This window comes from Hyperoodon ampullatus (genome assembly GCF_949752795.1).
Source record: "Hyperoodon ampullatus genome assembly, chromosome: 1".
Taxonomy (NCBI): domain Eukaryota; kingdom Metazoa; phylum Chordata; class Mammalia; order Artiodactyla; family Ziphiidae; genus Hyperoodon; species Hyperoodon ampullatus.
In genome coordinates this window covers 61,703,590-61,716,760 of record NC_136914.1, presented here as the reverse complement: position 1 = coordinate 61,716,760, position 13,171 = coordinate 61,703,590, and the positions used below count along the sequence as shown (strand labels likewise).

Below are 13,171 nucleotides of genomic sequence, written 5' to 3'. Positions count from 1 at the left end.
TGTATCAGTATTAAATATCCTGGTTTTATGAAATGTATACTGTAATATGTAAGAGAATGTCTTTGTTCATAGGAAATATATACTAAAGTATTTAAGTGTAAAGGGGCATATGTCTCCAACTTTCAATATGGTGTAAAAGAAAATATGTATCTACATAAAATGAAAAGCAAATAGGGTGATAACATAAACTGTTGGTGATTCTGAGTAAAAAGCATATGAGAGTTCCTTATATGGATCTTTCCACTTTTATGAGTTTGAAAGTATATCAAAATAAAAAGTTGTGGACAAACTTGGATTTTTCTTTTTATCTTCTGAGCAGCAGCATAGTACAGATGGTTCTTAGAAAAATAATGTTAGATAGGCTTTTTTGGCTTATCTGCTTCATTTCAGTTTGTCCTTAGACTTTTGTCTGTTTCTCAACTTCTGGATCACAATATATTATTTATTTTATTTGCTTATAGCAGTCTCTCTGTAAGATTATTACATGATTAATATGGGTTACTCATCTTCTATACAAATTTATTCTGGCTAGTGATGGTATGCCTTTGACAGCCTGTTCTCATTTTGTGTATTTTTTCTTATTCACATGCTTTATTTTTGCAGTATCTTGGATAATGTTAAAAATGTACATTTTTTTTCTTTTGAGAAATTAATATATTAACTTCCCAGTGAACAGCTTTGCTGCTCTTTTCATCCAATAGCCTTCTTTTGTCTGAAATTTGTGTTTAATCTATTGGTAGATGATCAAGTGTGATATGAGATCTAACCTTAATTGAACATATTGGACTGTGGGCTCATTTTTGGTTTTGGCTCAAAGACATAATCTCTAAATACTGCCAGGCCGGACCAGGCTTTCTGCCCATCACAAATGAGTCAGAATCACTTTCCTAAGTAGAAACTGCCATCAAAACCTCTTACCACTTTGCAGGCGTTCAACTATGGATTTTTGCCTGTCCATGGTTACTGTTTCCTATTACAAGCAGGTATCCAGTAGAGGCTATTTTGAGTGGGTTTACTAAGAAGAACATGATGATTCATTTGGTACTTGTGTCTTCAATTGGTTAACCAGTTTTCTTTCCTTTGTGGTGTATGATGGGACCTTCACTAGACAGAGGTAACCTATTGGATAGTTGTGTACCTGGATGGTGGTGTGGTGGTGCTTGTTGGTTTAATTTTCATGATACTCCTCCCAAGGTTATGCTTGCAATGCTGCTTCTTATTTTGTGCTTGCATGATATTATTACTTTGATTGTGCTTTGTTGGTTTGGGTTTTTAAAACCTCCTATTTCTTTTTTTGGTACCCAGAATAATTCCTGAAATTTCTTTGGTTGGTCCAGAACTTATGGAAATGTGTTTCAAGTCTAACTCTTTGGTGGATCCTTTTCAGTTTTTGAAAGTATCTTCAATGTCACCACTAAGTTTATGGTTTGGTAGCAAATCAGAAAACAGGGTAAGTTTCCTTAAACACCCAGGAAGAGACTGCTTCCCAGATAGACCATTACTGAACCTGAGAATTAACTCTCTTTGTGAGCTTTATAGATTAAAGAAAATAAATACATACTTAGAGTGAAAGCTAAGTTTTGGGAGAGTTTCTTCAAATAGCTGAAATTTAGGAGCCTCCACCAAGGTCACAGTAAATATGATGAAATTAACTCATGCCTAGTTTGGTGTGTGTCTGATTTGACATTATATTTCAGAGATGCTGTTTACTTTGTAAACTGTTCTACATTCCAAAACTAAGGTTCTTGGGGTTCATAAGGTAAAAGTTAAAATTAGTATTTCAGAAATTAGTTTTCTGAGCATTTGTGTGGGTGTTTACAATAGTTGCTTACCTCCTCATTTCTCATTACTAGTTGTATAGTTTCTCTTGGGCATTTAGAACTGATTTTATTTTAGTTTTTCATTTTTTTTTCTCTACCTTATATACCTCTATAGAAAAAGGTAGGTTGTTTTTCAAACTAAGAGATAAAACCAGCCCTGAAGTGGGCCTGTTATATGTTAAATGGCAGGAGTTCATAAAATTGAAAATTTTATTCCATTGTTCACATTAAGCCAGTGTTGAAACAAACAAACAAACAAAATCATCTTTTTTCTTATAATTTTAATCATCTTAAAAACTGTAAAGGATCCATTAATTTGGAATGGCCATCAGAGAAATGCTTATGATAAATAGCATAAAACTGTCAGATAAATGGTGATTCATCTCTAACTATTTATATTCTCATTCTGTTATATCTTCTTTTTATCTTTTGGTGGAACCCATACATTCAATAGAAAATTGCCCAGGAACGAGAAAAATTTGCTGATGAAGGCAGTATATTTTACACCCTTGGAGAATGTGGACTCATATCCTTTTCAGACTACATTTTCCTTACGACTGTTCTTTCTAGTAAGTATAAACTTTTCTTTTTATTCATTTATAGGGAATATATAGGACTATAAAAAGAGTTAGGTCGATTGGAGGGGGAAACAAGGCATGTTTGCAAAGTTAATGAATGATAAGTTACATCAAATTTCATTTCTTTTGAGTTCTCTGTAACTTGTATATAGAACCACCTGAGAAAGAGGAAGGAAAATAAAGTTAAAAGGTAAAGTTAAAAGAAAAAAAAAGAACAAAACTGTTAAGTCACATCTACTTTTAACTGTTTGAAGCTCAAAATAAATTATATATTGCCTGCTCCTCTAGCCCTCATTAATGTTTATACTTCCTCAGTAAAACACCTATTGATCTAGTATTTCCTCTACTAAAGAAGAAGATTGGCTTGGTTGTTCTAATTGTGTTGAATACTGATTTTTCAACCTTGGAAGATAACTTCTTAAAATACAGAGCTCAAATTTGACTCATTTAGAGCACTGATGAATTTCTAATTTTTCTAAGCTAAACAATTTTGTTGATTAGTATGCTACTATGAGTGTTCTTAGTATTATTTTCCTTTAGTGTGACTTTTTTTTAACCATTCAAAAAAAAAAAAGTATGTCTCTAGCTCTCTGTGTACATTCTATTAAAATCTACCTAAATTGATCCAAAGAGATCTGATTTATATATTTCAAAGAAGTGATTCTCAATTTTTTTTCCATGGGGGAACATATCAAACAAAAATAACCATATCTTCCTTCCCTTCTCCAGGCTAGGCATCTATAAAGATAAAACTATAAACAGTTTTCCAAACTTATGGTTACCAGTGGGGAAGGGGTGGGGAGGGATAAATTGGGAGATTGGGATTGACATATACACACTACTATGTATAAAATAGATAAACAATAAGGGCCTACTGTATAGCATAGGGAACTCTTCTCAATACTCTGTAATGGCCTATATGAGAAAATTTAGAAGAGTGGATATATGCATATGTGTAACTGATTCACTTTGCTGTGCAGCGAAATTAACACAACATTGTAAATCAACTATACTCCAATAAAAATCTTTTTTAAAACTAAACAGTTTTCAATAAATGACATGCACGGTTCCTGCCATAGCTGTGACTACTCTTCACTCTTCTTCCCTCCAATTGACAGAAAAATGAAGAAATATAGACTAATATGCCTTACCACAGCTGTCTTGGGCTACCAAAGTATCTGAATAAATTTGTAGTGGACCACTGCTCTAGCAACGTAGATGTGCATTGACTTGTTATGAAGATCCAAGATAGTAAACTAAGAGCACTTTTTTAATCTTAAATTGTGTATTATTAGTCATTATTTTGGTGTGTTTTTAAAACAGACTTCAGTTCAAAGTCTGGTCCCACCACTTCTTACCTGTGATTAAGTGTCAGGAGAACCACAGCAGAATCTTCAGAATATTTTGCACATTGTGTAGCTCCCTAAATTTAGGTTAAAAAAAAAAAAAAAAGGGTCACATTGACCTGTGAGTTCTGAAAACCCCTCCAAGTAGCTCTACAGGTCTGGGCACCTTTACTTACTGGTGCTCAGCTCCTGGCTCACCGTGATGAGTTATTTACCAAAAAATGCTTAATATTACAATGTCATATACTTCCTATATTTGTCAGGAATGAGAAAATTATGATGATATGATTTTAAGATTTTCTCTTTATCACTAGTTTTAAGCCTTTTGATTATTATATGCTTTTAGTATTTCTCAACCTTAGCACTGTTGATGTTTTAGGCAGGATAATTCATTGTTGTGAGGGCTGTCCTGTGCATTATAGGATGTTTAGCAGCATTCCTGGCCTCTACCCGTTAGATGCCAGTCACACACACTCTTCCCCTCCCAGTTGTAACAAACAAAAATGTCTTCAGAAATTGTCAAATGTCCCCAGGGGAGTAGGAATGAGGAGGAATAATCCCTGGTTGACAGCCACAGATGTAGTTTTTAGCAGGGTTGTTTGGTTTCGGTATTATTACATACCTCGAAATAGTGTTCTTTATGTTTCTTGTCTTGGGATTCTTTGAGTTTTGGGGTCTGTGGGTTTAATAATTTTCATCAAATTTGGAAAAGTTTCAACTGTTATTTCATCAAATACTTTGCTTCCTCATCCTCTCCTTTGAGGACTTCAATTACACATATATTTTCCTCATATCAACCCTATAATGCTTGTAGTTTATTATCTTCATTTTGAAATTGAGGCATACAAAATATTAAAGAACTTGCCTCAAGTCCCACAGTAAGTAGATGATTCAGGGTTTGAACCCAGGCCATCCCATCATATGGGCTCCTGTCACTTGGCTTTACTGCTGTGGTCACATTTTCAGCAGTGATAAGCCGTAGCTTACCATAGTGCCTTTTCTTTCTCTAAGGCTGGGCTGTGGAAAGGCTGGTCATAAAACTCTCCTGTAGATAATGGGCAGTTCAAGCATCCTTGCAATCTGAATGTTGTACACTGCATTGTTTACTTTATTTAACAAGACATGGAGGAAAATATGCCACAGAAATTACATTGAGACAAGTTATTTCCCACATTCTAATTGCTGCTAGGACGATAAGAAATGAGGCACTCAGTGGATCAACTTCTTTGTGGATAACAAGGAATCATTACATCTAAATACACTAAATTGTTCCCAGATTGTCCTGCAAGAAGGAATGCAATTCTTTAAACACGAAAAGCTTTGCTAGGAAGTGGCTTGGGACTAGAGGAAGTGCATTAGCATATTTATTCATCTGTTACTCTGGTGGACAACATGGACCGTTCTTGAGATTTCCAGTGGAAAACCAGCCACAGCAACGTGAACAGCATAACCCAGATAATGCAAGACTGTTGTATTTCTAATTAGCTGGGAGTTTTTTCAAAATTAATAGACTCAATGATGTTCAAGAAATTGCCATCATTTTGAAGAATATAAACACTCTGCCCAAATGGATTGACACTTGGAACCTCTCAGTACTTTAGAAACTCTACCATGTTGTCTAAAATAAAATTCAGCAACCTTATATAGTAAATTATTTGTTTTCTCTCATTCGATTCATGATTTGTCTCCTAAAAATAAAATTAAGAAAGCTGCTTTACTGGGACTTCCCAGGTGGTCCAGTGGCTAAAACTCCATGCTCCCATTGCAGGGGGCCCAGGTTTGATCCCTGGTCAGGGAACTAGGTCCCACATGCCGCAACTAAGAGTTCACATGCCACAACTAAAGATCCTGCACACGGCAACGAAGATCCCATGTGCTGCAACTAAGACCCGGTGCAGCCAAACAAATAAATATTTTTAAAAAGGAAAAAAAAAGGAAAGCTGCTTTACTAAAAATGCATGTTATGCAGTGTAATTTCCTGCATTAAATAGAGTTAATTCTTCTTACTTAAACTTTTTAGAAGTTTCATTTTTTTAGCTAAACAAGAATTTTTTGGACACACCCAGAATAACAACCAATTTGACAGCAGTATCTTGTGCTTACAATAAGCAGTGGCATAAATTTCTCACTCTTCTTTGTATGTGCTTTGGATAATGGGGGCCTTCCTTGGCCAGCCTAAAATTTTAAATACCTTTTATCGTGTCATACACACACACTTATGCATACACATCTCCTAAATCCCTTTTTTACTTTCTTTTTTCTCCTTGGCACTTGTCACTATTTAACAGTCTATATAATTGATTTCTTCTAAAAAAATTATGTAAGTTTCAGGTGTACAACATTATAATTCAACATCTTGCATACACTACAAAGTGATCACCATCACAAGTCTAGTTACCATCTATCACCATACAGTTAACCCCCTTCACCCATTTTGCCTACCCTTCAACCCCCTTCCCCTCTGGTAACCACTAATCTGTTCTCTATGAGTTTGTTTCTGCTTTGTTTCTTCATTTGTTTTTTTTAGATTCCATGTGTGAAGGAAATCATATGGTATTTGTCTTTCTCCATCTGACTTAACTTCACTTAGCATAATACCCTCAAGGTCCATCCAGGTTGCCACAAGTGGCAAGATTTCATCCTTTTTTATGGCTGAATAGTGTTCCATTATATTTATATGTATACCATATCTTCTTTATCCAGTCATCCATTGATGGACACTTAGGTTGTTTCCATGGCATGGCTTTGTAAATAATGCTACATTGAACATAGGGATGCCTATATCTTTGCAAATCAGTATTTTTGTGTTCTTCGGATAACTACCCAGAAGTGGATAATTGATTTATCTTCTTCATTGTCCATCTTCCTACCTAGAATGTAACTGCCTGACAGTGATCATAGGTTTGTAATGATATTCGCTACAAATTTGTAATGATATTCATCACAAACATATCTACTGTATAAAAAGCATTGTGGCAAAGTAACAAAGCAAGAATTTTTTTTTCAATTTTCTCCAAAAGGAAGTTTATCAAACATGAGACTTGACTTTGCTGTTTATATCCTGAATTGAGAGCCATTCTTTTAGCCATTGATGTCCTCAGTCTGCATCCAGTACCAATGGAGTGAGGGAAACATGTTTTTAAATTAATCTACTTCTAAATAAGCTTTCTTATAAAAAGTATATATACTTTCTAATAACTACAAGTTTTCTTATAATTCAGAATTCACATATTTGTATCCCCCTCTTACCCTAATTCATAAATTCTATTGCTTCATACCTTATCTCTCTGATCAGGTTTGAAGGATTAACTTGAAGAGTTGTCAACATGAGCCATAGCATCTGTATTAAGTAGAATATTAAGTATTTACTAAATAACTACTCATTAATAAAATTCAGATTCATTCTAGGGAAGATAAAGAGACTGTTAATAATAATTATTATTAAATAATTTCCAAAGAGCCTTTGATCCTTAAAGTAGGTTAATAGGAATTGAATGAGAACACAGAAGCATGGCTTAGTTCTCTGCACTAACCAACTACAACATTAGTGATGGTCTTAAATCTTATAGTTGAAGTCAGAGATTTTTCTCCATAACTAGGTACAGAGAAAGGTCGTCAAGGTTTATCTTGAATGCTATATATTATTTATTGATTTGGATCATTCAATAGCTAATGCTAAGATTCACTAGGTTATGATAATATAACTTAGAATCAGGATCTTTGCCACTGACAGTTATGAAATATTTATTTTTTGTTCTTTGTCTTCACACATTTTCTAACTAAAGTTATTGACCCTGTGGGCTAATAACATAAAAACAGTTCTAGATAGCTTGAGGAGACAATAATAAAATGATCAAAAAGTTGATTATTAAGCATTCTTACTATTTACTATTAATCTTTGAAAAGCCACCAGAAAAATCAAAAGCAAAAAATGCTACGGCATGTTCAGTACCTAGGAACAGACCTAATGAAAATCAGGCATAGGTCAATGTGTTCTGATTTTGATTCCCTCTTTATATTTGAAGGAATTAGTAGAGAAATTTAATTAAGTGGGTTTTCACTGTAGGAGAATTCGATTTACTGACAAACTACATCCTCACTGTGATGCATCTTTCTCACAAATATACAAACCTTTTGGGAAATTACAACAGCATTCAAGTGAAAGTTTATAATATTTTATTCCTCTTGCCATATTGAAGTCAAGAGCTGATCACAAAATGTATGTGGCTTGGAGATAGCGGTACCATTCTGTGCCATTCTGGCTAATGAAAATGTTATAGAAGTTATAGATGAAAATAAGTTTTTCAGGTTGAGTGAGTCTGTTGAAAAATATGGGCAAGGACTGTTGGTGGGAATATAACTTGATCCAGCCACTATGGAGAACAGTATGGAGGTTCCTTAAAAAACTAAAATTAGAACTACCATACGACGCAGCAATCCCACTACTGGGCATATACCCTGAGAAAACCATAATTCAAAAAGAGTCATGTACCACAATGTTCATTGCAGCTCTATTTACAATAGCCAGGACATGGAAGCAACCTAAGTGTCCATCAACAGATGAATGGATAAAGAAGATGTGGCACATATATACAGTGGAATATTACTCAGCCATAAAAAGGAACGAAACTGAGTTATTTGTAGTGAGGTGGATGGACCTAGAGACTATCATACAGAGTGAAGTAAGTCAGAAAGAGAAAAACAAATACTGTATGCTAACCCGTATATATGGAATCTAAAAAAAAGAAAGAAAGAAAGAAAGAAAATGGTCAGAAGAACCTAGGGGCAAGACAGGAATAAAGATGCACACCTACTAGAGAATGGACTTGAGGATACGGGGAGGGGGAAGGGTAAGCTGGGACAAAGTGAGAGAGTGGCATGGACATACATACACTACCAAATGTAAAATAGATAGCTAGTGGGAAGCAGCCGCATAGCACAGGGAGATCAGCTCAGTGCTTTGTGACCACTTAGAGGGGTGGGATAGGGAGTGTGGGAGGGAGGGAGATGCAAGAGGGAAGAGATATGGGGACATATGTATATGTATAACTGATTTACTTTGCTATAAAGCAGAAACTGACACACCATTGTAAAGCAATTATACTCTAATAAAGATGTTAAAAAATAAAAAAATTTTAAAAATATATGGGCAAGGCAACATACTGAGATCTGTTAACAGATCTAAGGCAGTTACAAATCTGTTCTATTGACACATCAGAGTTGGGAAAGTTATAGAGAAAACTTGGTTTAGCTATTTTCTGTGTAATTTTTGTGTCTAGGATTATCTGTCATTGCCTAATTGATATTATGAAGGGTAAGACAAAGCAGAAGAAGGTTAATCTTATTCAGTGGTATTTTACCCTATAAAAAGTGCTTAGAACTTCAGAAAGACTCATTTGCATGCCGTAAGGCCAAAAGTATTATATTTCACTGTGTTGTTTACCATTAACTTCTTTCGCTAGCATAACCTGTTCTTATGGTTAACTCATTGATTTTATAATAATGTAGCTTCTATCAAAACAATAAAATAATGCATTTAAATATATTAAATGTTTATGAAGTTAAATTCATTTTGAGCCAGAGATTTATTTGAATGTGTCATTTCAGTAGAGCCCGTTGTTACAGAAAGTTGAAGCATTTACATCTTTGTATCAACAACCACACAAGAATTTTGTTCACATTAACAAGAAATAAGTGGTGTATGTGTTTAACTCTCTCAAATCTCCTTGTGAATATACTAGAAGATCAAACTATTTCATCTGCAAAAGGAAGTTTATCTTTTGGGAACAATTGCTTGAGATTTGTTCTGAGGGTTCACAAGGCGAAGGGGAGAACAGAGACTAAAGAAGCAAATTGTGGCTTATACAAAAATAAGGTCTAAATGTATTTTGACTGTATCTTGAGGAAGATTTTATAATTTTACACTCATTAGAAAATCAGTTCTTATTAGCCTTTTCATGCTTTTTATGAATAGTTTTATTTGAATTGATCCATTTTCATTTTTTTAAAATTGTAATATTGTAATAATTCTGATAAAATTCTAATATTGACCTAAAATCTTACTGAAATCTGGTTGAGATCACATGATTTCTATAGCTCTATCCTTTCAATACAAGTAGTCAAGATGGGCCTATTTTCTAAAAACAAAAGAGTATTTTTTAAAATTTTATTTATCTTTATTTTTGGCTGCGTTGGGTCTTTGTTGCTGCATGTGGGCTTTCTCTAGTTGTGGCGAGCAGGGGCTACTCTTTCTTACGGTGCGTGGTCTTCTCATTGGGGTGGCTTCTCTTGTTGCAGAGCATGGGCTCTAGGCACGTGAGCTTCATTAGTTGTGGCACACGGGCTCAGTAGTTGTGGCTCCCGGGCTCTAGAGCACAGGCTCAGTAGTTGTGGCACACGGGCTTAGTTGCTCTGTGGCATGTGGGATCTTCCCGGACCAGGGCCTCAAACCCGTGTCCCCTGCATTGGCAGGCGGATTCTTAACCACTGTGTCACCAGGGAAGTCCCAACAAAAGAGTATTGAGTGAGGTAATTAGGAGTGTTTTCTGTACGCTCTATGAGCTGATGCTGCACTAAAATTATTATTATGTCTGCATACATTTTGTCTTCTCTTGAATGGCTTATATTGGCCTGTAAAGCTTTCTGCCACTTTTCCAGGGAGCCCCTTCTCTGTGATATATGAGATTCATATAGGAGCTCTAGAACAGAGAAGAGGAGGAGGTCTGCCCTTGGTTTTCCTTCTCTGCTCCTTAGGTTCTCGGAAAGGAAGGCCTAACAGGGGAAGGCTTTCCTCTTTCTTAGGTCCCATTTATCAATGGGAGAAAATTCCTGAAGCAAGAAAAGTAAAACTCCAAAACAGGCTAAATTCTCTGCCTTCTAGAAAGTACCCTAACCTATAACATTATTTATCTATTATTTATTATAATATTATTATTATTATAGCATATCTAAGCTAAGATTTTACTTGTTTTAAACATCAGAATTTTAAAAACTTTTTTACATTGAACTGTGAATGAATTATGGTACCGCATAACAGCTCCAGAGGTATTTGTTAATTCAAAGGAATCTCTAATCGATGCAAGTTTAGACAGTGTCTGTGTTATCACTAAATAATATCTTGAAGTAGGAACTATGCCGTATGGCTTTGAATCTCCAAAGTACCTAACACTGTATCTTACTAATACTAGTCATTCCAAAAATATTTGAATGAAAGGATATTTGGGATGTGGCTTCTTTGGGTCTCTTCTAGGTAGAAAGGAGACCCAGCCACCCATCCATCTCCATACATTACAGTGTCAAATGGACCTCAGTTTACCTTCCTGCCAGAGTCTTCCCTTCATTTCCCAAGAACAGATTACAGAAACTTCCCTTCTTATAACTCACCTAACATCTGTCCTATCCTCCTCAACCTCTACCATGTCTTGTTTTGTTTATGATTGGGGTGGCTCTGTAGGAATTCAGCCCTCAGTAATTGATGATGTGTAAAAATCTTTGCTGTGGTCTATGAGTCCCACTTTTTTGCATTGTTTGCCTCTTAGAAGCTGGACTGGAGTCAAATGTATCTGTCCATTCTATATGTCTGACTTTTCCCAAAAACCCACAACTTAATAGTATTTGGTTATACTTAGGCTTCATGATGTGTTGCTTACCTATTCCTGGAATAGCTTTAGAAAATGCTTATTTGTTATGCTGAAGAATTTGAAGGTGCAAAAAGGAAACCAGGGAAAGAAATAGTGGTTGTCATGGAATGGTTTACGTAATCACTATCCCTTCTGGAGAAGGTATCCAGCCCAGTATCTGGCACATAATAAGTACTCCATGTATATTTGTTGGCTAAGTATCTAAGAATTTTTCTGAGTAGTTACTTTAGTATACATACTAAAATTTTATATTGCTCCCAATACCCTTAGCGTCCTGCCTAGTATTTAAAACTTCTAAAATAATAGCTATTCTCTATCTATATATACACGATGAAAGCTAGAAAATTAATTAGAATAGAAAATTATTTTCTATTTGGACACTAAACTGAAAAGTAAAATAGTTTTTTGGGTGAACACCAAACTAAGTCACATGTAAAGTGGGTCCTTCAAAATGAGCATAAATTAAGTATCAAATATCCAATCTCTTTTTTAAAGCAGCTAATTGTAAGCATGTATTCATTAAGTTGTATCTTGGCATAAGTGTGGCTGTTGTTAAGCACATGGAATGGAATGAAACCACATAGAATGAAATGAATGTCAAGCAGATGATTATTTTTTTTTTTAGATCTCTGAAGATAGGGGTGGGGAATCTATCACACAGGCATATGTAACTTGGGCATAAAAATAGTAACATACATTTGAAGAAAATATATTTCGAAAGAAGAACGTGACCTTAATACAAGGCTAAAACACTGGCATGTCTTTTAGAATTTATCTCCCCAGAACTCTTGGGGAATCAAAGCTTTTTGACATCTCTGGCATGGAATACTCTTCCTGTAGCACAACTGTCAAATAACAGTGTTAAGGAAGAGCAATTTAAATGAAGAACTGTTTCTGGCAGCTCTCTGAAGGTCATCCAGTAAGTAAGGCTGAGATATAACTCAAAGACAGGTTATGTACTGTGAACTATGAACATTAGCTATTTCTTTTCTTCAGGTGTAAAATTTTATTTAGAGATATATAGATAAATATATAAGCATATAAATTTTATATATAGATATAAAATATTTTAGAATCAGGGCTGAAATGTATTTTCTAGGAAAGATGTAAATGGAAGAAGAGCAGTAGTTCGAAGGAATAAGTGTCTATACAGCTAAAACCTTGCTGAAGGAATTCAGAAACATTTCACAATCTTATGCAGTTTTTAAACTCAGGTTTTTGACAGGTAGTGTTTCATATTATTTAGAAAACCTTGCCAGGTGACATTAAATAAATAAATCACACTGAGACACAATAAAGAATAAAGAGCTCTATCTGTAGCTATTGCTGGTGGTAAGCTCATAGTAACGTCTTTTGTGGTTTCTTTCATTGTCTTAGGATTTTCAAATAAAAGCAAGACTAAGGCAATATGAATTTTAAGTCTGTTCTAAGAATATATGTTAAATTTCTCATTGTTTTTTCCTTATGGTCAAAATCTGTTAAAGTAGAAACATGGGTCTTCCAACCAGATCCTTCTAATTAGTGCTGCTAGGAATAGCAACTTAATTCCCTTCTTCCTACCCCATATTCATGGGGTCCTGGCTACCCTGTGGCTGACTATAGACCTGTAAATCAAAGGTTATGGGTTTGTCTAGGAACTATACAAAGTGTAGGCATTGTGGCTGTACCTTGCATCTCAGGCAGCTTTACCACCTGGTCTACCCTACAGTTAAACTAGCTTAGACTTGGGCTTAGTCCTCAAAACTACATGGGGTGATGAAGTCTTTCCTAAACTGAGATCACTCTCA

At 35.1% G+C, this 13,171-nt stretch overlaps 1 protein-coding gene across 1 annotated transcript in view; it reads left to right on the top strand.

The window, feature by feature from the left end:
• The window catches only part of MICU1 (mitochondrial calcium uptake 1), a gene marked incomplete at both ends in the record, with an annotated part of 168,062 nt that overhangs the window by 58,521 nt on the left and 96,370 nt on the right, over nucleotides 1–13,171 (top strand). The window contains 1 exon segment of the mRNA XM_079709270.1: nucleotides 2,275–2,389. Coding sequence (XP_079565396.1) covers nucleotides 2,275–2,389 — 115 coding nt within the window.